Source organism: Falco rusticolus, chromosome Z, assembly GCF_015220075.1.
Source record: "Falco rusticolus isolate bFalRus1 chromosome Z, bFalRus1.pri, whole genome shotgun sequence".
NCBI classification, from domain to species: Eukaryota; Metazoa; Chordata; class Aves; order Falconiformes; family Falconidae; genus Falco; species Falco rusticolus.
The window spans coordinates 49,863,254-49,886,938 of NC_051210.1; the positions used below are offsets into that span (position 1 = coordinate 49,863,254).

The window sequence follows — 23,685 nt, forward strand, 5'->3', positions numbered from 1 at the left end:
TGTTCTTCCTTCTTATGAAATGCAGACTTGATAAAAGGGTGAGCTTTCAGCGCCTGCAGGGACCAGATTCAGCAGTTAACTTAACTTGTTCAAATAGGCAAGTGGTATCATGTAGCTTTACAAGGAGCAACCTGACCTTCTCACATTGACCAGCAGTGACATTATTGTGCAGGAAGAGAAGCAGTCACATCATTTCTGTTTTGCACAACCTGCTTAAAGTTTGCAACTAAATGCTTGTCTTCAGTTGAGCTGACAAGAGAAAAGAGGGGGCTCAGTGAACCATGGCAGGGCTGCCATGAAATGACAGGAATCATTGGCATACATTTCAAATAGCTCTCTCAATCCTATTAAAGTATTGCAGTCCTGCTTTAAAATAGACAAGTATGAAACAACTTTGATAGATAGAGACTAAAATGGCTTATTGATTTATTTTTTTTAAGACTGAGGAAAATTACCCAAAATGTGTCATTCTTTAACATTTAAAAATACACTACATAAAAAATGAACAACTGCAGTAAATAAAAGTTTAAAAATAACTGTTTAGGTATGCAAAGAGTAAGAAGTGTAGAAATGTGAACATATGAATGCACACTTTCACAAAACCACAAAATTAACGTCAAAAAATACATACACTGAACTACATTTCAAAGGTAGCAACAAAATTGCTCTTTAATTGCATCACTTTACATTAATGCAATTTTTTCCTTTTAAAAGATTATTGATACAAAGAATCTGAAGATCCATTTTCCATTGTTCTTTTAGGAGTGGATGTGACATTCAGGCTGAAGGAATAGACTGAAGACTGAGAACTGGCTCTATTGTGTATAAAACTGTAGGATGTGTCAGGTTCAGCTTGCAATGCCAAAAATCTGGGATACAGCTCTGGTCAGGCTGAATTCTTAGCTTGAAGCCATGGTGATGTTTGAACTCCCTCTTGATTCCTAGAGTAAAATAAAGTAAAAATAAAAACCAAAACAATAAAGAATCTACATTTGCTTTCACAAAGGTATGCTTATGAAGTATTTGCATGTGTTTTCTTGTTTCAAACACTTTTTTAAATATATATATATATAAAAAAAAAATCTTTAATAAGCAGGACCAAAGGACATTAGCTAGAGCAGGGGTCCTCAAACCTTTTAACCAGGGGGCCGGCGCGTGGATGAAGTGGCAGGCAGCCATCTGCGGCTGCTTGGTTTCCCCCCCCCAACCCCTGGCGGGGGGGGGGGGGGGGGGGGGGGGGGGGCGCGGGGGGGGCTGTAAATAGCGGGGGCTGGATCGAGGACCCTGGGGGGCCATATCTGGCCCGTGGGCTGTAGTTTGAGGACCCCTGAGCTAGAGTATTAGCTAGTATTCTGCACTAGTAAGTGTTAGGACACAACAGCCTGCTTAAATTTAAGTACTACAAATACTTACAGAAAACTTTTACCCATTACCATTTCTAGGGTGTGTTTTTTTAATCAAGTAAACAAATATTCTACAGTCTCCCTGTCACTGTTATTAGGAAAAATATGCCATGCCAACCATGGAAGGTATTCATTACTTTTAAATACACTTTACCATCAATTGAAATCAAACACTTACTACTCTTCAAATGTTAGCCTGTTAGAAGATGATCAGGGAATACACACTGGATGTACGTTGATGGGGAAGCATGATTCATATTTCAGTGAGTCTCAGCATTCAGTCAAACAGTTATAAAGGTTAGACCAGTTAAAACTCAATGTTAAAGAACTGCCAGCATTAAAACTGTGCATCCTACTTTGAAAGATTATGGATAATATCAATATATCAGCATTAATAATTTTTAAATGCTAAATAAATACACTCTCTATTCCCTTAAATATCCATAATAATAAACAAACTTAAGAAAACACAATGCCATGTTGCTCTTCTGCCCTTTACCAAGGTATTTTACTCAATGCACTATATAGCTGTGGAAATAACATTCAATTATTTCATCAGGTCACAAAATATGCGACTACTTCACATGCAAAGCTTAATTACAGAAAGAAGTTAAGATACTGAAAGACTGTTACGGTATGTTTGAGTTCAGCATTTCAGGAAGAGTATACATGCATATATAAACACACACACATACACAGAAATGCATGTACACAGAGGCACAGATTCCAATATACATACTCATCCAGAGACAGGCAGAAGGGTGTGTGTATTTTAACAAATCCTGACTCAATCATATATATAAAGACACATTCATGAAAGATTCCCCTTTCCTTTGTTACTACTGTGGAGAAAAATCAATGGTTGCCTCTAACACCTACTTCAACAGTTCCCTTTGATATAGACTCTTTTGATTTCCTGATTCACCACAAGCCATACTGCAGCTACTGTAAACAGCCAGGTTATGTTAGACCTTCATTAAAAACCCATACAGCAGCAAATTTAGATGACTGTTTCAAGTAGGTAGTTAACATGCGGTAGTGCCTTGAGTTTTTCTTATCTATGGTGGTGATAAGGATGGGATAACCAGCAGAGCTAGCAAGTATGATCTGTAACACTCTAGGCTTTCAGTCCTTCTGGGTTCAACGCTACACAGAAACGAAACCACTAAAAAGCCAAGGCACAGACAAGATTTACTGCAGTTGTATCAGTACATCTGATATAAAATCTCAGTGGAGGTATCCACCTGTTACACCAATTAACAGTTTGTTATTTGTACACTTTAATCAGCTGACCATACAGTCAAATTTCTAAAAGAAAGTAATACATAAAAGGATATTAGGACAATACTGAAACATTCAATTAACTTGTGATGTTCTAAAGACCCTCTGTGTGTGTAAAAAAAATGAAATCTATAAGATATCAGCTATAAATAGGTTTCACAACTGATTGAAGACAAATTTAAACGTATTGGTTTGTACTGCTTTCAACATCTCAATCAGCGTATCACAATGAGTAAAAATCGTATGCTGCAATTACACTCTCAAATTACTCTTTTTCCAGACATAGGTTTTTTTATGAAGAATATGGCATATTCTAGTAAGGAGATTAGAAATCAAATTTCCTTTGAGAGTTGCAAAAAAAAAAAAGTGTGAAACTTAATGATTGGCAGCAAGTCAATAGACTATGTTCAGTAAAAGCTTCACTGTTGGGGGAAAAAAAGCTCTGTTTTCGTTATCCAGATCCTGTGTTGTACTTCTTATGAAGAACACAATATTGTTTTCATTGAATAGAAGGGAAATTGGATCTAACAGCAATTTGACTGATGTAAAAAAAATAATCTTGGCTGTTACTCGTAAGAACTGTTTTGATCCAATATCATTATAGACATTCATGATTATTAAGAAAATAGGATTCTATACAGTAGAAGAAAAAATACTCAGAACTGTTACAACACTCATTGTTTGAACACATACCTATATGCAGGAGTTTTAAAGGCAGTTATAATTTCCACAACAGACCTCTTTCAACATTATTGTATTTTACATTATGATTCATATTTCAATGAATAATATTGTACATTATTGTACCTTTCTAAAACATGTAGTAAACTGACAAACTCAAATGACTATGCCAGAGCTGTGATTATAATCCATCATATAAATATGCATTTAGGTAATTTTTAAAAGAGGAATTATGTATCTTAAATAAGGTGTGTGTTCAGTTAAATCTTAAGCATAGCACTTTTATTTACCCACTAAGCCGTAAATGATTCCATCTAAACTGTTACACTTCATCAGGTAAATAGATATTTAGGTCACAATATGTCTAGCAAAAATATGCTTTCAAAATATTTATGTAATATAGTAATTGTTCATGTCCTACGGTCATTTTTCAAAGTTTGATAGCCTAACTTTATAGAACATGTTTTCCCAAAGACCTGAATATGAAAGGTTAGCCTATATTATGGAATAATTGCTTTCTAAACTATAGGTAACACAAGCAGTTTTTTAGTATTAGACATGGAAAAAGATTTCTAAAACAATTCTTCCCTACATTTTTTCTTCTGTGAGTAACCTATGATCACATTTAGGATCTAGTTTACAGGTTGTCTCATGATACATGAGCTATGTTACCAAAGTTAAAACTGATTTATAGTGGATTGCTTCATTATGTATGATATTGTCAGGAAATATAACACCATCATGTATTATATCCTTATATAAATTTTTATTGCAATGTCAGCCTACTCAAAAGCATCGTGTTGTGATCAAAGACACACCATTTTGCTTTTATATACCAATGCTTGTGGAATAATATGCACAGTTAGACACCTGGAATTAGAAGACTATGCATGTGTTACAACAGTGGTGCAAACAGATAACTACATAAAGAAATCCACTGCTAAAAGTATATTGTTTGTCTTCGGTTGTAGAAATAAAATCTATAACCAGAGCTGAAGCCACAAATCAGTCAGAACGGTTTCAGCCCTCAAAGCCTAAACAAGGATGATTTTACTGAACCACAATTTTCACTATAATACCACACTACAACTTCTCAGTTGCTCTCCACTATTTATATGTTACAACAATAACTCCTTCCCATTTTGGGATTTCCCACTACTAATTTTAGTTACTTTAAACTACTTTCCAGTATTCAGTTTCAAAATTCAGCAGCCCAAACTTCCCTTCCGCTTTCTTATGACATGTAACATTCTATATTATAAAAAAAAAAAATATCACAATAAGTCGTAAGGTTTTTGAGAGTTATGGCTTCTGGGTTGTTAATAACAAGCTTGCATATATGGCTTTGACTGAGGTAAGAAAGTAATGAAACTGCTTAGAATCAGAACAGAATATGATGAAGGAATGAAATAAAAGGGCAGAAAGAACAATACTGAAGTTACAACATAATACAAAGACAGTTATGGGGGTTTCCTGTGTGACGATGCAGATGCAGTAATGAGTTCAGTGTTACATCTCAAGGTAAATTAAAGACAATTTTGTTGAACTACAAGGCCAAAGTGTGATCTGGAAATCACCAGGTTACAGGATACTTAGTTGCAAGAGGATGCCTGACAGCAAACAGAAGTGCAGAGAGACAAGCAAGCTATAGTTTCTTCCATATTATAGCAACATCTAAAATCCCTGGAAAGGCTGTAGCACAAGCCCTCAAGAGTAGGAAGAAATGTAGGGTAAGTACAGACACTCTGAGCGATGGGGAGAAAATGAGAGATGATCAGTGTATTTCTCCACAATTGACTTCTAATACTGATTCTTCTCACCCCAATTCTGGAACATACATATACATAGTAATACAGTATACAGCAAATCAAATGGCCAATAATGCTCTTTTCACCTTCTCCCTGCTACATGCTGTCACTGTAGCTTGCATCATTTCACTGCAGCAACAGCAATTCCAGGAAAAGAAACAACCACTATCTTGGATTGCATCACCTATGTGAAAAACTGTTTCCCTATAAAGATGCACATTTTCAGCTGATGCAAAACTTTCTTCTCAGACTACTATTTCCAACACTCAGTTGCCTTTTGCCAGACAATGCCAATGGGCTTCCAGTATAGTTCTCATTCTGTTGCTGTTAAAAGTAGCTCCAAGAGCTATTTCTCGCTCTCAGTGAAGTAAGTAAAACATCAGACTGATTGAAAATGCTAGAAGCTGGTGCTTAAAATGGAAAGCATTACTAGTGGGTGTCAGTGCAATACAGTGCTAGTTAATGAACTTTTTCAAAGCAGGAATGGCCAAAACTGGAAAGTTTGCTTCCCATGTCAATGATTTTGCAATTCTGTATGCTGAGGCAGTAGGACTAAACTGGTGCTCCGACACAAAGTAGGAAAACGGTAACATTCAGTATAAATTTTAATTGTCAGCACTTCTGCCTGGATTTTGCAAACAATTTGCTATCAAGAATAATTCAGTGGGCTGCCAACTCATTATATATTAAGTCAGAAAGGTAGGCACACTACATACTTTGGGTGCTGCTAGCCAACAATACTAATGGCTTTTTTCTTTATCAAAGAATTCCTTCTTCCACTTTTACGATTTTTTAAACAAACATGAGCCTGAAAAAACTGGAAATAATTTTTTTCCCATTTTTATAATGCTTTAGCATTTAATGCATTTAGTGAAATCACACTCTAGAGGCTCAATTAAAAGCAATTAAAAGAAAGATTTCATAATACTGTAATTGTTTTTCTAAAAGAAAATCCTGTTTTATTCAAACATACTTAAACATAGCATGCCTGAAGAACGCATGGGATTGGATGGATGATCACATCACAGGAACACCTTATCTTTGTTTTGCCGGCTTAAAGACAGTTTGTTTTTGCATTGCTAATTTTGACGATTGCCAAATATTCTGGCCAAAATCCACCATACAGTCTATATAGAAAGTTCTTCTTCCAGATGCTTCATTGGAATACACACCGAAGTGCCCCCTTTTCAGGTCAAATTCTCAGCACTACACTATTAATACAAAAACATTAGGCAAACTATGTAATGCACTGTTTTCATGGTTAAATGCTCAGTTTGTATTGATTTCAATCCAGGTTTCCAAATTCTGTAGTACTTTTTGCCCATACTGTCTATCAGTGTCTTCCCACTTTCTCAAGAATGGAAGCAACTTCTAATATTATTTTTAAATTGAGTAGCTAACCCAAATGGCTATTGGTTTATCTTGTGCTGCATGTTGCAAACAACATTGAAAGGTACACTGCACTCTTACTAAACTGTTGTGACACCTTTCCATGCTTTGAACCAGTGCATAAGACTGTTGCTATCTTTAACTGATTCTCCTCTTGCTTCCAAGAAAGCCTTTTCTGCTATGTGAGTTCTCACACAGCTTTTCATTGCCTCGGATCAGTATTTCTCTCTCTCCCACAGTTCCCTTTCAGCTTTTCACTTCTTTCTAGCAAGAAGGGGAGAAGGGGACTACAACCAGAGACGAAAACACTCACGACACCATGCTGAGGTACAAGCAGCTCACAAAGTAGTCCTCCCCACTTAGCCTTTTCTTCTGCCAGTGCTAGTGGGAAAACAGTCCCTATCCAACTAGTTAAAGTGTCAAACTTCATATTCTCTTGAGAAATGCATTCAGTCGTCAGCTGAATTCCTAGACAGTGTGACTGTCTGACGTAAGCCTTCAAAGTTTCGTCTTAGTTGGATGTATACTGCTGCTCTAGCAGAAAAAGGGAAAAAAGTATATTTACATTCATTTTGCCAAACATTAGCATCTTCTGTCCAATCATTTAAATGCAGAAGTGTTGGGAGAAAACAGCTTAGAGAACAAGGGTTGACACATACAGTGTGAAATCTTAAGGTGCTTGAATGCAATGAGGGAGAAAGTGAGACAGAACCACATTCCATCTCCCTAACTGTGCTATAGTCCACATGAACTTTGTGACAGGTCTCTGTCTCTCAGCCACACTTCACTAGCTTCTGCTGACATTCAGCTGTCAGACAGCAACCCTTTACCATGCCCCTAACATGCTCTACAGCTTCACCCAATTAACTCGCTTTCACTTGACATTGCAGCAAAAAGCTTCATAATAGGTGGTCAAGGTGCATGGTGTCTGCTTGCCCTCTAACTGCTCACGCGCAGCAAAACGCTTAGCTACCCTCCTTTTTGTCTGTTTGCTCTGAACTGCTGCAGCTACAATTTAGGCATTCTGCTACTAAACAGGACAGCAGACCTTTGACAGTGGTGCATTAATCTATATTTTAGCAAAGACTAATTTTAATGCAGAATCCTAGCGCTAATCATCATAAACATTTTGACAAAAAAGAAATTACACTGATTCAGTAAAATACTTCAAGCACTTTATAATTAATCAAGATGTACTGTACCAGCAATATGGATATAAGGGGTTAAAGAGGGAAAAAGTGATTATTTCTAATACTAATGTTTAACAACAGAAAGGAGAAAGGTCTAGAAACAATGAAAGTGTCTTTATGATTCAGCTTTCCTGCATTAAAAAAAAATCTTTATGCATTCAGAAGATTAATTTTTGCTATGCATTTCTGCCAAATATGCAATATTTTTGAGGAATAATCTTCAGAAATATAAATCTATGTAGCTAACAAAACAAATGAACTGTTAAAAAATTGAAATCAACATTTTAGAATTCTCCTGATAGCTTATATAAAAAGGAGAACAAACATGGAACTCACTGTTATGTTGCAGAGAGATGCCTTAAGAATATTCCCATTTGCTCACTACTCCTCTCAAGTATTTTTGTAATAAATATGTGGAGTCGGTCAGAAAAGACCCTTAAAAATGCAATATGCAGTAAGTACTGATGATGTTGAAGCACTCTTTGCTAAAGGGGCACACTGTAAACCAAGGGTGGAACAGTCTGGATGAGCACTAATGTCTTGACAGTGAAATTAGGAGAGCTGCTGTAGCAAGTGCTTTCTGGTGGTCTTACGGGTTTCAACTACCACAACTCCAGCAAGGCAAGACTCAAAAGAATACCCATGAAGCAATTCCAGATTCAGGTGTTTGCAAAACTACAGCAATTTCAGATAGGCTGCGTAACCTATTTGTTTCCCAGTATATCCATAGGGACAAGTCCCCTTGAAGTTCTCTCTAAAAATATTGAAAGGGCATTTTTTCACACAAGAAATCTGATTGTCAGAAAGAGAAGCAGACATCCAGTAGAAAGTGGAAGCTCAAGAGATGCCATATGCATGAAGGAAGGAAAAAAAAAAAGGAAATCTATTGACTGAGGTGTAAAGCAGACACCTCTCTTGACACGAATTTAGAGCAAGGACATAGAACAAACTTATCTTTAGGAAAGGTAGTGAAAAGGAGGAAGTCATAAGGACTTGGAGCTCACACATCTCTGGCAGAGGTTGCTGATGAAAAAATAGGCAGTTTTGCAGCAATGAAAAAAAAAATGTAGCTAACATCCCACTTAGATTTCAAGTAGGAAAATGGTATTACTCAGAATTAAAATAAGGTGCGAGGGACACACAAGGCATTTTAGTGGAGAATATTATTGTAAATCTCTCCAAAAACCTTTATATGAGCAAAATGTGATTCAGTCCACTTGGCCGTGAGGATATAATCCAGTGTTGTCCATATTCCTGACGTGAGAAGGGAAATGCTAATCTTATGAACTACAGCCTTTAGCATCCCCTAACAGTAGATTGATGTTAGTTCTTAGGAGATAACAGAATTTGGATCATAAACTGGATACAGACATGGTTTATGCAACCTATCTGAAAAACAGATTGTAATCTGTTATCCAAAATACAAACACTTCCACGCTGAGTAAGAACATCTGCATTTGCATTAGGCTACAGGCTAATCTAAATCTCAGTTCATCTCAATACCTGTATTAAACTGAGTAGCCTCTTAAAAAGATCCTCTAATGATGGAGAAAAAAATTACTGACTTACACCACATGCTTACAAGTGAACTATTACTGCTGTTGACTTAACTTTCTCAAAATTAATGTTTATTATTAAAATCATCAATGTATGAGCAGGACAAAGAGTTTCACCCTTTTAGCACTGGCCAATGAAGTGTAGATTTTCTGGGTTGTCCACTACAGATGTGTATCCTGCTACCTCCCAGCCACAATTCTGATAAGGACTTCATCCCCCTCCTCCCCCATAAACTAGCCTAGAGAAAGATTCACCAGGAAGGGGTACCTTTGGCTCCCTGTAGGTTTTGGATAGTTTTCAAACTTTTGTTTGCTTATCCAAACCAAGCACTTTAATGTTAATTCTTCCCCAGTAAAACTCAATTGAAATAAATTCAGGAGGGAATTATTCTTTCTCCCACAAATACCATGCAATATCTGAAGCAGTGTATATTCAATAGAGTTCTAAAGAGTAGTTCTAAAACAGTAATGGTCAGGGAAAACAGTTGGCTTTCTGGCAGTATTGCTTATAAAACATCAGTTGATATCTGAAGAGCCTAAAAAAGAATTTTAAAGCTCAGTTTCAGTTGATGGCTAACATGTAGGTCTTTTGTAAATGTAAGATCCAAATTACACTAACTGGGCAAGGAATCAAGCTTATCAGTTATAAACAACTTGAGTGTGGGTGAGCTAGGTTTACTGTGTCTATTGGTTTTGGCCAAATTTATATATACAATTATACTTCAGACTGGAATTAAATTTAAAAAAAATCTAGTAATTACTTCAACAGAACTTTTTATACTTACTAGATTCCTGAGCACAATCAGCCTCTAAGAACTGCTCTTAGCTTAGGTATTAGATCATCATTTTCTGTGAGGCTGAACATACAGTTTGAGTGAGTCCACTAGGCAAATGGAATTAATATTTCCTGCACATAAATCATATTTTATATGAATCAACATTTAAAAAAACTCTAATGGAATTTTATCCTTTTGTGTATATATATGCCAAATGTGTGTTCTGAAAGCACGGAAGAGTTAAAACAAAAACAAAACCCAAATAAAACAGAACCATCATCATCACATACAATGCTACAAACTTTCATCAGGCACATAGAATTTTTATCAGAAGAGTCATGAACATAAAATGAGACTTGGAGAGAGGTTTCTTCAGCTTTTTGGTTTGTGAAGCAAGAAAGCTGTAACACAACTTTAAAAAACTGTTTTACACGGGGATGTTTCAGTAATTTGGTGTTCTTTCTATTTGGTGGCCCGTGTACCAGAATGGTAGCTTAAACTCCTTTATTCAGAGCGTCTGGTCAGAACATGCTCTTCTAAAAAAAAATCTTACATTTAAAGGGTAGTAGACATCAGTAAGTTATTAAATGAAACTAGAAATTCCTAAAGCAATAGGATGTTTCAACATGCACAAATTAAAACAAAACTGGATGACTTTAAGCATCAGGAAGCTTTGCAAAGTCCTGGTTAAGTTATGATACATGCTCAGGCTCCCAAAAGAGTGCAATGCATTTAGTAGACCCTGTGAAAAAAAACTGGATGTCACACAGCATCTGAAAACTAACAGGTCCCTGACCATAAGTGTATAACCACAAGCTGATCCTTTTGTTATCGTATCCTTGGTAGTCAACAAAAGCTGAGAAATCAGTGATTTATTTCATCCTTGTGGCTCTGGCCTCCAAGAGCTTGCTTTGTCAAATATAGGTGCCTGCAACACCTATATAGGACAAAAGGCTTTGAAAATATTGATGAACATACAAATTTAAGACAAGCAAGTATTGCAATGTCAGATTTATGGTGACGTTTATTGAGTGAACTATGGGTTTATGGGCCAATTTCAGTTAAGGGCCAGATCCAAAAGTGTGGCATCTTAAAGCAATGTGGCTTTAAAGGTTTCATGGTTCCCTCTTTAAAAAGCTGTAGGAATTGAAGCAGTTACACCATCTGAAATGGATGAAATAGAATCATTGCATCATTACAATATCACTTTGCTTTCCTAATATCATCACCTGCAGCAAACTCTGCTGGTGATTACCATGCTATTCTTGCCAATATTTGTAGTAAATTTTATTACTTATGGTGCATTTTAAAGATAACCTACCTTACACACACACACACACACACAAAAAAAAGTTCTTCCTTTCCAAAACATAGTATTTTGAAACAAGCCAACAAAAAAATCCAAATTCTTGTAAAATGCAAAGGGAAAGATATAGTTCAAGAAGCACACTGGTTTCTTCATCTCTTTCTTTAACTGAACCACTACACAAACGGAAGATAACATAAGTTATTTGAAAAATCAAGATTCTTGTCATGATAATACCCTTTTAGCTGACAATGAAGCTCTTTACCCTACTGTGTACTCATTTAACATTTTTAAAATTTGTTCAGGTACTAGTTTATTCAACCAGCCAAACTGCTTCAGGGAGCCCAGTCTCTTGCAGAAAATAGGTCCTTACTATGGTCAACTGGAAAACCTGTGCCTTCACTACACAATGTGGGTTTCACAGACTTCCACAAAAAGGTTTTACATGCAATTTAAAAACAACAACAATAAATAAATATATAGGGTAAATATTAAGCAGTGTGACTTAAATATGTAAAACCCAATAAAAATAAACATTAAGATGTAACTTGCTGAATGTAAGCCCTTAAATCATGTCAGCGTTACAGGAATAAAATTATGAGTTAAGAACAGTGTTATGCTTCATGCCTTAACTCTGAATTTCCTGTCTTTTTATCTCTGCAAGTCATACTCTCTAATATATTTTAAAGGGCTCTTTTGTTTTTTTCATTTCTCACATTAACTTTTATGCTTAAAGTACAAAATGCAAGCAACCAGGCAACAGAAGTAGGCACACACATATTCCTACAAAAACATGTTACTCTACTGCAAAAATGTCACAGAAAAGAACATAAATATTTGGGTGGGGTTTTTTTCCCCCAGTTGAAAAGGACGCAAACAGCACAATTGTAGCAGAAGGCAGGGAAAAAGAGCAACCAGCAGAAAAACAACCGGACTTACAAATTCCAGAAAGGTACAAAGTAAAGGAGACTTTCTTCATTGCCCTCACTGTCTCCCTTTGGCCTGCAGAGACCTGCTCCTCCTCGCACTGGACTAGGGAGGTCCACTTTCCTGCGGAGGAGAGTCTGCCCAACGGCGGCACTGAATTCCCAGGTGGTGGGGCACTGGCCACCTCTGATGACCAGACATCAGAGGGACGTCTGCCATCCAGAGGAAAACATAAAGCTCTAGCATGAGATTTTGCTTGACAAACATGTAAAAGTCCATTTTCTGAGGGGAATACTTACTTCCCCACTCTTTTATATGTAGTTTCACCCTCAAACAGATACTCCAGGCCCAACCCAGTTAAATATCAGCATAAATTTTTTTCCCTCCCCCCCTTTTTTTTTTTTCAATAGGTGCATGTAGCATTATCAATGCTACATTTTAAGTGGGGGCATGCTGCACACGTATGCATTTCTAAGGCAGGCTGGAAAAAAGGCAGACTCCTGGGAACACTGCCCCAGGTCTCACTCTCTGTTCTTGCCTGCGGATGGGGCAGAGGGCTGGTGGTACCAAGTACAAGAAACACCACAAAAGACCACAAAAACCCTTCCACCTATTATCTCAACCAATTGAATTGCAACTCACAGGCAGCATCCACACATCTCGCACTATTTATCAAAGCTAATGCCTGAAGATCAGCACTGAATTTTCTCATTATCAGTGCTTTACAGACTTCACTTGATACACAAAACCAAACAGGTGTCAGAGCAAGAAAATAATTGTTCACAACAGTATACCTTCTAGGATCTAAATTTAAAATACCGAGAAGGTACCAGGAAGATGACAATCTGGATTGCACGGATTCATTTGCCATTTAAGTATCTGAGCTGTACTCATTCAGGCACAGCTATGCTTTAATCCCCTCCAAAAAATTCTCAGTGAATTCTCAGTCTCAGAACAAACAGACATTCCCTTTATGTTTAACCCACAGTTTAACAGAGAATAATAGAAGCTTCCCAGCTCTCTTTCTTGAAATAACTTCTTCAAAAGGAAGGAGGAAGCACCTTCTGGCCTGTGTAAAAGTCCTTGAGTCTGGAAAGAAGTGAATTTGTCTGCCTTTGTAGAGAATATTTCTTTTCTTCTATAAAGCCAGTAAAATTGTGTCCTTGGCTCTGTTCTTCTGTGAAAACTTTTTCCCAGGGTTAAATGTCCTGGTCTATAATACCCAGTGCTCAAAATTACAGCCTGTCTAGCACTCCCAGTACTTTCATTTCTACTGCAGCATTAGCAGCATAAATAATAATACACAAAAGTTCCTTTTAATTTGATGTGCTGAAAAATGTCACTTTGAGAGGTGTGGAAAGAAGGCAAAAGAAACAGGGGTGTGTGGAAAACAGGAAAGAAACATGGCTGCTGAGTAAAACTCATTGCATATTACCAGTGACACACGTTTTAAAAGACTGCTGTAAAGACATCGAATAAGGAAAACGGCATCACATGGCCACCTCCTGACTCATGGTTGCCCTCCACAGCAACTGTACCCTTTCCGAACCATTCAGCTGCAGAAAGCCCCAGGTACTAATTTGCAATGAAATGAAAGACTAGCTCATTCCTGTATCTCTCCTTCAAAAACTGGACACAATGAAGTGTTGGCATTCACTTCCTTTTTCCCTGTTAACCTGCTGCAAGCAGAGAATGAATGCACGATGATTTTTTTTACAGAGCAAACTTGAACTTACACTTCAGACTTGTCTCCTTATCCAAATCATCAGTTTCTCTAAATCAATTTCCAAGGGGCTTCTCTGGGAGTTACAATTGTTGCACTGGCCTGAGCACTTCAGGATAAGAGACAAATAGAGCTTCTAGATTCAAGCGTCTTGTTTTCAGCCCTGGGAACTGAGGACCCTTGTTTGTGAGCTAGTAGTTCCAGTACCTCACTAGAAACACATTTCTAATGCCATAGAAATGCAAACCATGAAGGAAAAAAAGGAAAGGAGATTACCTTCCTGAAAACATGACCCTCCTTTTTTGCAACTCAGCCAATGACTTGAAAGATTTGTTTTGTGCTTAACATTGGAACAAACCTGCGGTCATTTAGGAACTTCATGGTTTCCATTAAACCGCCCAGCATGGACATTTGGAATTTCATGGCAACTGTGAAGTGAGAGTGTAGATCTTGCTTTTCCAAAGCACCAGCCTCTGCCGAGAGCTAACACCCACACACATTCACTCACATTCCTTAGCCAATTCATGTCATTAAGGAGACTTTAAGAACAGACAAAACAAAGAAGAAAAAAAAACACAACCAAAAAACCAAACCAACCCCACTTAAACCTCCTTCTTAAACACTTGAAAGCAAAATACTACAAGTGGAAATGTAATGTTCAAATGCAGTGAAGGCATTGTGTCCATCTACAGTATTTACAGCATTAACTCTGCAACTTCACTGAAAAGCTGGTATTGGAAACCACCTAATTACCCAAACATTTACCTCTCTGCAGGTGTAAATACATGGGCCTAATAAGCCTTCCCACTGTGAAAGCAGTTACTTAAATTATATTGAAATATTAAAAACTATTTAATGAGCTTTTTTCCCCTAAAGTAAATTGAGTGTGTGCCTTAACCTGCTTCAGGCAAAGGAAGTTTCAAACATATTGGTTTTGAAACTAGCCATTATTTCCCATGTTGCAAAAACGGTGATTTTATTTCCCAACAGCAAATGAAACTGTCAGGAAAATTTAGATGCAATAAAATTGGGTGGTTAAACCAACATGCTGGATTTGGAATAAAACTGAATTAAAGGAATTAAAATTAAGCATTATGTCAGTCAAACTTTATAAAAGCTGTTTGAAAGGGGGGGAGCAGGGGATGTTGGGTTTTGTTTCTGTTTTGCAGAAGTTAGGTTTTGGACTTGGTGAAGTCCACCCATAACTACCCATTTTATGTCCATCAACTGTGTCACATTTGAAATTTGCGCAATGAAAAATATTTTGCATAAAATGTGTTGCTTCTGGCAACATTTCTGCCTAAATAAAAAGTTGTCAGGCAGTGTGTGACTTTAGTGGTACAGAGTTTTAAAATGGTGGCTTCAGTCCAAGGCTAGCTAATAACGGCTGACATGCACTGGAATCTTGAGGCCTAAATCAACATTGTTTTCACAGCTGTAATTAAGCCACCTAATCAGAAGCACATTTTGACGGGACAGTTTCTGGAAGCCAGACATTACAATTTCTTATGCCTGGAGCACAGTGGCTCATGAGAGGTCCTCATTTAATTTCAGGTTTAAAAAAAAAAAAAAAAAAAAAGGCTGTAAAATGAAAAGACTATAAAAAAAAGCAGTGTACGGCTGTTGAAATGAAGCAGGCCTATGTGTTCATGCCTTGACCAACACTGCATCCCACCCTCCTTCGGCTCTCTGCCGAGTCCCCAGCTCTCAAGTGGCAGCTGCACACAGTGAGATTAAGGGCTTCTGCCAAAGTCAACAGATGAGCTGGTCTGAACTGGCTCTCTGTGTGTTCTGACTGTAAATTGTGCTGGTGATGATTAGAGAACTCTAACACAGGATGTCGACTCTTAAAACTGTCCAGAGAAAATAATTTTTTTTTTAAGTTCAGGAAATTTTTTTAGACTTCTTTTGTGGCTTGGTACATAGTGTTGTGTCTATAACTTTCAGATGATCCAAACATGAATTCGCACAAATTAAGTAACTATATTATTTTAAAAATACACTGTTACTTGCTCACAGCAAGATCCTTCATTTGGAGATGTTTACATAGCAGTGCTGCTGCTGAATGCAATTCTCTAACTAGTACGCTCTAGCAGTCTTGTGCTTCTACCACCTGCCAGTGGAATATACTCCTTAAAGTTCAGACTATCAACTATTTCTGTTGTGTGACTATCACTTCAGGACACTGTCATATGTGAAACGGCTAAATTGTCTTGCTCTTTTTCTGTAGTACAGCTACATTAGTAACTTTAACATAAACTTTCAACCCCAGAGGCCATTGTAAAACTATCAATATGAAGGCACCAGTCACTGGGGTCTGATTACATTTAGTTCTGCACTGTAATTACATATGGATTATATTAACTGAACCTTTTGCCTTATAGGCAACATTTTAATCAAATTAGTTTAATTTGCAAATATGTTACAATAGTCTGACAAGTTAAAAGTTCACATAACTAGAATATTGAGTATCCAAAAATTTTTGCATAGAAAAAGAAGTATTCTTTACAAAATAGCAAATTTGTTGTTGGATTACTGTAACTGTATTTTAACACCTTGCTTTAAATTACATGAGTTTTATAATATTGGTTTCATATTATATTTTTTTTTATTGGTACTACATAAAAAACAAATAGTTTAAATTACATGATTTATACAGCTTGGTTACAACTATTACTCATGTAAGCAATACCATGTAACATGGTGAGCATTTATACTAGGATACCCGCATTCCTTGGCTATGCAGTAAGGTTGGCAAGTGGTGCCCAATTACTTAAAGTCAGGTAAGAAATGCAAATATTTCAGTAAACAAATAGCTTCCAGAAGGTATTATTGCCTTGTGGATTTATCCTGATGGAGACTTCAAGATTACTAGGCATTATGAACACAGTTTTCTATTTTTGCCTGTACTGGTATTTCCACTCTTTCACATCTATTACCCATCTCAATAGTTGGGAAATTCTCCTTGTGGGCCTGTCAGATTTTTCTTTACTTACTATCACTTCAAGAACATCCATATGTTCACAGTAAATAAACCACACACTGGTAGCTAATAGCACTGTGTGAAAGTTACAATTATTTGAGGTCTGTATCTTACTGAATTCTGTCCTAGACTATTTCCAAAGAAACACTGCAAGACAGAGGGTAACAACAAAAATAATAAGCGTGGTAATTTTTTTGCAAGGCAAATTAAGAACTAGTATCTCCAAATCTTTCATAAAACCAGTTCAATTCCAAATCTTTCAAAAATATTTTCAGTTCAACTGTGCATCAGGCTAGCATGAAGTAGTGGAAAAGTCAAGCAGTTTTTATCCAGGACCTTTCTGCTTCTTGCAACATCTGGGAAGAATTCCCCCAGCTACATCAGTCATTCCACGTCCTAACACAAGAGATATGGCTCCAGCTCATGAAAGAATCTGACATTTAACACGACAACGATGCAGTGAGTGTCTTTCTCCTATGCGGCAAGTGAAAAGGCAAACAGCTTTTTTTTTCTTTCTCTCCAGTTCTGTCCTCATAATTCTAAATGTAAGACATTGCACCCCTACCCGATGCAGGGCTCAGCCTTGAAACACAGACTGAACTGGTGAGAAGGAAATGGGGTGTGGGGCAAAGACATGTAAAACCACTGCCCTGACCAGCCTAGCTAAGTAGGAAGAAACTGTCAGTGGTGTATTTAACTGGTAACTTCGAGTTTAAAATATTTCTTTTCTTTCTCCCCCTCATGAACAGCATTCAAGTAGATCATGAGAACTGATAGCTGACTGCTCTGAGTAGGAAGAAAAGTGTACATTTTGCTTAACGCAGTTCTTTAACACGAAAATATGAGAACATACATCAGTTCCTAGGTTCTCAACAGTAAGTATGGATTTTTCTCACATAAGATCATTCTACCTGCTTCTCTCTCCTTACCAAAACCTACAATTCCTGTATTTTCAGTACTTTAAGTGGTATCAGTAGCCATTTTCAGACAAAGGACAGACACAGCCACAACTGTGAGGGGAAAAAAAGTAAGGATGATGCAAAGCCACATAGAGCAATGACTGATTTCCCCTTCAACCCTCATTAGAAGAAGCCTCCAAAGGCAACAGTTGTTTTCATGGTTAGTTGGAAAACTCTGATCTTACAGACCTTCACTTTACCCCTCTCACCCATCTGAAACTCACCTTCTCCTTTTTTTCAGTCAAGTTACCCCTCTGGCCCCCCAAATTTCCATTTCTCCAGTGCATACAAAAGAAGCCTTTCTCTCTTCATCATCTTTAAAAATGACTGTATTTTCCCCTTCATTTTCCACTCTCCTCTGGTTCTGAAGAAAGCAGAAAAAGGAAGGAATATCACCAGATCAGCTGCACATTCAGGATCAGAGAAACAACTGACCACTTCCAATATAACAGTAGCTTCTTTTGTTTACTGAAACTGATACCAGAATATTTTAAATTTTTAAAATTCTGACAGCAGTACTGGTATTGGGCACAAAATCTCCAGGCCGAAAGCTGTGAAAACACAAACACTTTCTAGAGAAATTTTGAAATTAACTTAATTGTCAGTTCCTTTCACACGTGTCAGGTCACACTGGAAAACACAGTGTCACTGCACCTACTCCTCAGCACACTGTGCCTGCAGCAATGAACTCCCTGGCAGTACAGACACAATGAGTTCATATGCTTGCCAGATGACTGGTATGACGCTACTTGCTGCCCCACAGCACCTACAGAGTCACTGCTTATGACTATACCACTGCACAGCACAGCACTTAAAAGCTCTCAGTACAAAGCCTACTTGTGAGTGCAACTCTGAATGAAAGTGCAAGTATAATAATAAACTAATGTATCTGAAAAAGAATTAGAATAGATCTAAGCAGCAGAATCCAGTAGCGTTAAAGTAACTGGCAAGTGTTCATTTAATAGGAAACCCTGAAGCACAGTCCAGTTCTAAATGTTGCTAAACAAGAAATAAACAGGAAAAAAGAAATACAAGAACATTTTAGCTGATACCTTCTCTGCTTAAATACAGATCATGTGTACAGTTAGCTACTACCAGTGAAGTACTTCTACAAAACCTTCTCCTAAGCACATTAAGCATTGCTAAGGAAAAATCTTAAGAAGGCATAAAGGCAGAGACACGTAAAGGGAAACAACAGTTTCTTAAATTTCATGGAGAAAATGGCAGTGCTAGTCCAGTACTGAGTTCAGTGCTCAGTGAAATAATTTTCCATCTGATTTCACACTAAAGGTTGACTGCTGCCTTCTTGGTTCCTCTTCTGGCAACCTACATCCTTACTGTCAGGACTACATATGACCATATGATGGACATCTGAGCTGAACTCTTACTACTATTAGCTCTACCTTTTATAAATACAACCCTTAATGTGTGGATGCAACAAGTTATGGAGGACACAACTCTCGATGTGGTACTTGCAATTCAGGGACAGTAAATTTAAAAAAACAAGGAAATGGACAGAAGAGAAACTTATGGTTGCAGAGAAAGACTATTACAAATTATTAATGATTTGGTAACAGAAATAAAAGAAAAATACGTTTTAGAAATGTAAGGGAAAATTCAGAAGCATTTGGTAAAGAAAAAAAAACCAGGAGAAATTAAAAACAAACAAACAAACCAAACAACAAAACCAACAGAAAAGAGATACAGGAATAGGGAACAACAGAAGAGAAAAAAAAAAAAAAGAAGGGCTAGGTAGAAAACCAATAATCTGTATTTCAGCCGTACTGAATTTTAAAGAGCTGCAAGAATGAAAAAATGCACAGGGCCTTTCTCTGCACAGGGGAAGAATCAGAGACAAGTACGACACACAGATAGCTGGACACAGATGAAGAGTACAGAGACATTCTGCTATTGACTCCCTTTCACCCCACGCAATAATTCTCTTCTCTGTAGGCAGTGTTCCCAGCATTCGTCTCACCTCTGTCCATCATAATCATATGCCTTCCTGTTCCCCTCTGTTGGCATTAGCATGAGCACACACAGCAATCTCAGAATCTAAACACTATTGACTAAAAGGAAAGTGGTTGGACTAGAAGCAGACTGGAGGATGGAGATGTCAATTCAGAGTCTTAGATAAAAGATGAGGATCACTGATGTTGCCTTATGGCATCAGGGTTTTTAAAATTATCAGCAAAACCCAAAGCAGCAAAAGAGGAAAAACGGTGGTGTGAATAGAAAGAAAGGCAAAATAGCAAATTTCAGTACAAAAAGTTAAATTAGGAAAGCAATATTTTGTGAACATGGAAAAGATCAATACTGATGAATGGCCCAAACTTCGATGTGATGGACAGTTTTGAGGGTAAGAATTTTATGCAACCAGACAAGACATCAAGAGACAGCCACAACACACTGAGATAAAACCCAGCCTTATAAGGTAAGAGTCCACCCATGGCATACATTTGAAATCTGTGTTTCGGCACTGAGCAATAGGTTACTGTTCTAGGAACACAAGCATGCATCATATGAAGACCTGCAATTAATACAGTCCAGGTGCTGTATTTGTCTCCTACATGAAAAGTTTTGCCTGCAATATTACTAAAACTGGATATGTGATTGAACATAGTGGATTGCAACCAACAGTGTGTACAATTCTGAAATCAAATAGATGCTCAAGAAAAATCATTATGCCCTTCCATTTAAAATAATCAAGCAAAAAAAATCTTCTTTAATAAAGAAAGGAATTCAGTGCAAAATTTATTCCTCAAAATCAGAACAGAACAGTATTGGCTGAATGTAAGTCACTCTGCAAAGCTGTGATGCTTGAAGTTATGAAGTGTTTAAGGCCAGGTAGATGGGGCTTTAAGCAAGCTGGTCTAGTGGAAGGGGGGGTGGAACTAGATGATCTTGAAGGTCCCTACCAACCCAAACCCTCCTATGATTCTACGACAAAGTCATGCTTGATGCAACCTTTGCAAATCTTAAAAACAAGCTCTAAAAAAAAAATACTACAAAACATACCATAAACACTTAGCTTTTTTCAAGGAAACTTGAGAATCTATCATTCTGATTTTTTTACCTTTACATTAGAATTTTAAATCACCTTCTATTAATGCTTATCTTAGGTTCAAATTAAACAGCATCTCAAGATAGAACTATTCTCCCCAGAGGGTTGTACATAAGGGCCAACAGATCATACTACAATGCAAAAAGCATCATCTTTACATTGATACTGTAGACAGACACAAATTTCTTTAAAAGCACTGCATATAATCACTGACATCGGAAAGCTGGGTGGGCAAGGTGTTTGTTTTCACTGTAACATATCAAGACACTGAGTCATAGCCCATCATAGACAGGACTAGCATAATCTTTGCTAAAAGCCCTCTCAAGCCAAATGAAAGCCAACCTTGCTGCAGCAAGTTTGGCAGACATCCTAATACTCAGTACACAAGTGGTCACCTTGATTTAAACAACAAAACAAAAAAAAAAAACGGGCAAAGGAGCAATGCAATTTCACTGGGCACAGGCTCAGCAGGATGCATGTAAACCCAGCAGAAAACATAAAGAAAGCTGGTTGGAGGAGAAAAGAAGCTGTTTCAGTGAAGCAATTTTATTTAGTTTCTTAGAAAAGTGATGCAGGCACCAATAAAAAAAAGCTTTCACTCAACAATCTCAAGATCCTCAAACTGAAATTCTGCACTGATTAGTGTATTTCCCATTGTGCTCATCCAATTTAGAAGCAGCATAAGAAATTAACACAATTCTGTTGGTAACAACCAAAGCCACAGCCACAGCCTTTGAATATACATTTGCTGATGTGTTCATGTCATTTGCATTAGTGATGGCTTTTTTCTTACAGATCTTCTGTTTCAAAAAGAGAACAAACCACCCCATTATTTTTATGGTCCTTTGCTTCACAAGAATAAAAGAAGAGAAAGCAGGAAGGAGAGGAGAAAGAACAAAATTAAAAAAAAACCCAAACTCCAATGATTTCTCCTTTATCTAATGTAGAAAAGTTAAGAAAGGTGGAGAAGAAATACATGAAGCGTATGCAAGTTGCACAGTTCACAGTGTCTCATTCTAGATGGCTGCATATTTATGACAGTTTACATGTCTGGCCTCCTGCCTGTGTGACACAAGTACATCTGCAATCAGTAATCCCCCAGAGAGAGACCTCAGATCTGAAGAATCACCTTGTTAGCCTTAAACAAGTCAAAGTACCTTTGCAGGGAACAACATTTTAGACAAGACAACCTTGTAACTTTAGTGAGAAATATTATTCACAATCACTAAAAAAAAAAATAAAAAAATAACCACATCTCCTAATAAACATTTCGTTTATATGCACAGTTGACATTCTGGTTTAACCTGGTGCTGTATCTTTAAATGGTTAAATTCTTCAGGTCCATAATTCAACCGCTTATTGTACTGCCAAAACCAAAGAAATCACCATGTATACTTCTCCAGCCACAGCAGCAACTAACAGGTCCTTGCAGAAGATACAGTAGCAAAATTGATTCTGATGTTAATTTTTACCACCCCCTTTCCCCTCTCAAAATCTCTCAAAAGGTTTCTGTTGACATTAGTTTTACTGTTATGTTTATTATATATTATTGCATTTCCATACAGAAACTATGCAACACAAAAGGAGATGCTGGCTAGGAAATGACATCCAAATGACAAAAATTACTTGAAAAGCAGACTTACCAGTTGTAACCTCTCACCTTCATGCAGACAAGCTGTTTTGAGCTTGGACTTCAGGGCTGCAGCGTGAAGCTGATGAGATGCTATTTCTCAGTAACATGTCAATTCTGGAACTTGCAAGTTGGTAGACATCCACAAAACTTTTAATCATGGCCTTCAAAAAGTAAAATAAATAATCAGGCAGACGATATTTAAACGCCAAACAGCATACATCCAAACTTATTACAGAAGACCTACCTTTTATTAAACAGAGAAATCTAACAAAGCTTGGAAGCCAGGCAAAATTTCAGTCTCAGGACTTAAACATTAAAAAGGTCTAACACAGGATTTTGTACTCCTTCTAAAACTTTAAATATTTAACAGCATTGAAGAAGAGCAAATGACTGTGCACCCTAATTAGAAGGTGTTTTGATAAGCTGTTTTCAAACATGCAGTACTGCATTAAGCAGTTGATACAATTTTTCATTGTGTTTAAATGCAAGACTCAGTGCAAGTTCAATTTCTTTTCATAAAAAAATCACTATACAGTTGCAGGTAAAAGCTCATACTTTCAAAATGAGTCAAGTTACTAATCCTCCCACTCCACATTAAAAAAAAAAATGGACAGAAACAAAAGAAACACAGTAAACCTACAGGCCTTTGAAAGTAAATACTCTGATTATAATACAGGTAAGCAAATATAATTGTTTTCATGTATATAGTAGAAGAATGTCCCAGCTGTGTAATATTGATCAGACTGATAATAAAGTTAGCAGCACAAGAGAGTACAAATGATTTGGCAGTACAGGTAACTTTATATCTACCCTAAATAATGTCACACTGGTGAGATTTTTAGTTGTCTTTACAAACAACCTACACAAACAGGCATTCACACATGTTTTATTCTTTTCCTTTCTTTGTTCTCAAACACACTACTGCTTTTTAGAATAAAAGTTAACATAGCTGAAATCAATCAAGTGATTTCATTGTCAAATGTAGAACACAGCAGTGGCAAACACC

General features: G+C 37.1%; 1 protein-coding gene across 1 annotated transcript in view; it reads right to left on the bottom strand.

Moving 5' to 3' along the window:
* Positions 1–297: 297 nt before the first annotated feature.
* Positions 298–23,685, bottom strand: part of CCDC171 (coiled-coil domain containing 171) — a 149,385-nt gene continuing 125,997 nt past the window's right edge. Inside the window, 5 exon segments of the mRNA XM_037373775.1 lie at positions 298–864; positions 867–927; positions 14,649–14,677; positions 22,686–22,774; positions 22,776–22,840. Coding sequence (XP_037229672.1) covers positions 716–864; positions 867–927; positions 14,649–14,677; positions 22,686–22,774; positions 22,776–22,840 — 393 coding nt within the window. The 3' untranslated portion in view covers positions 298–715.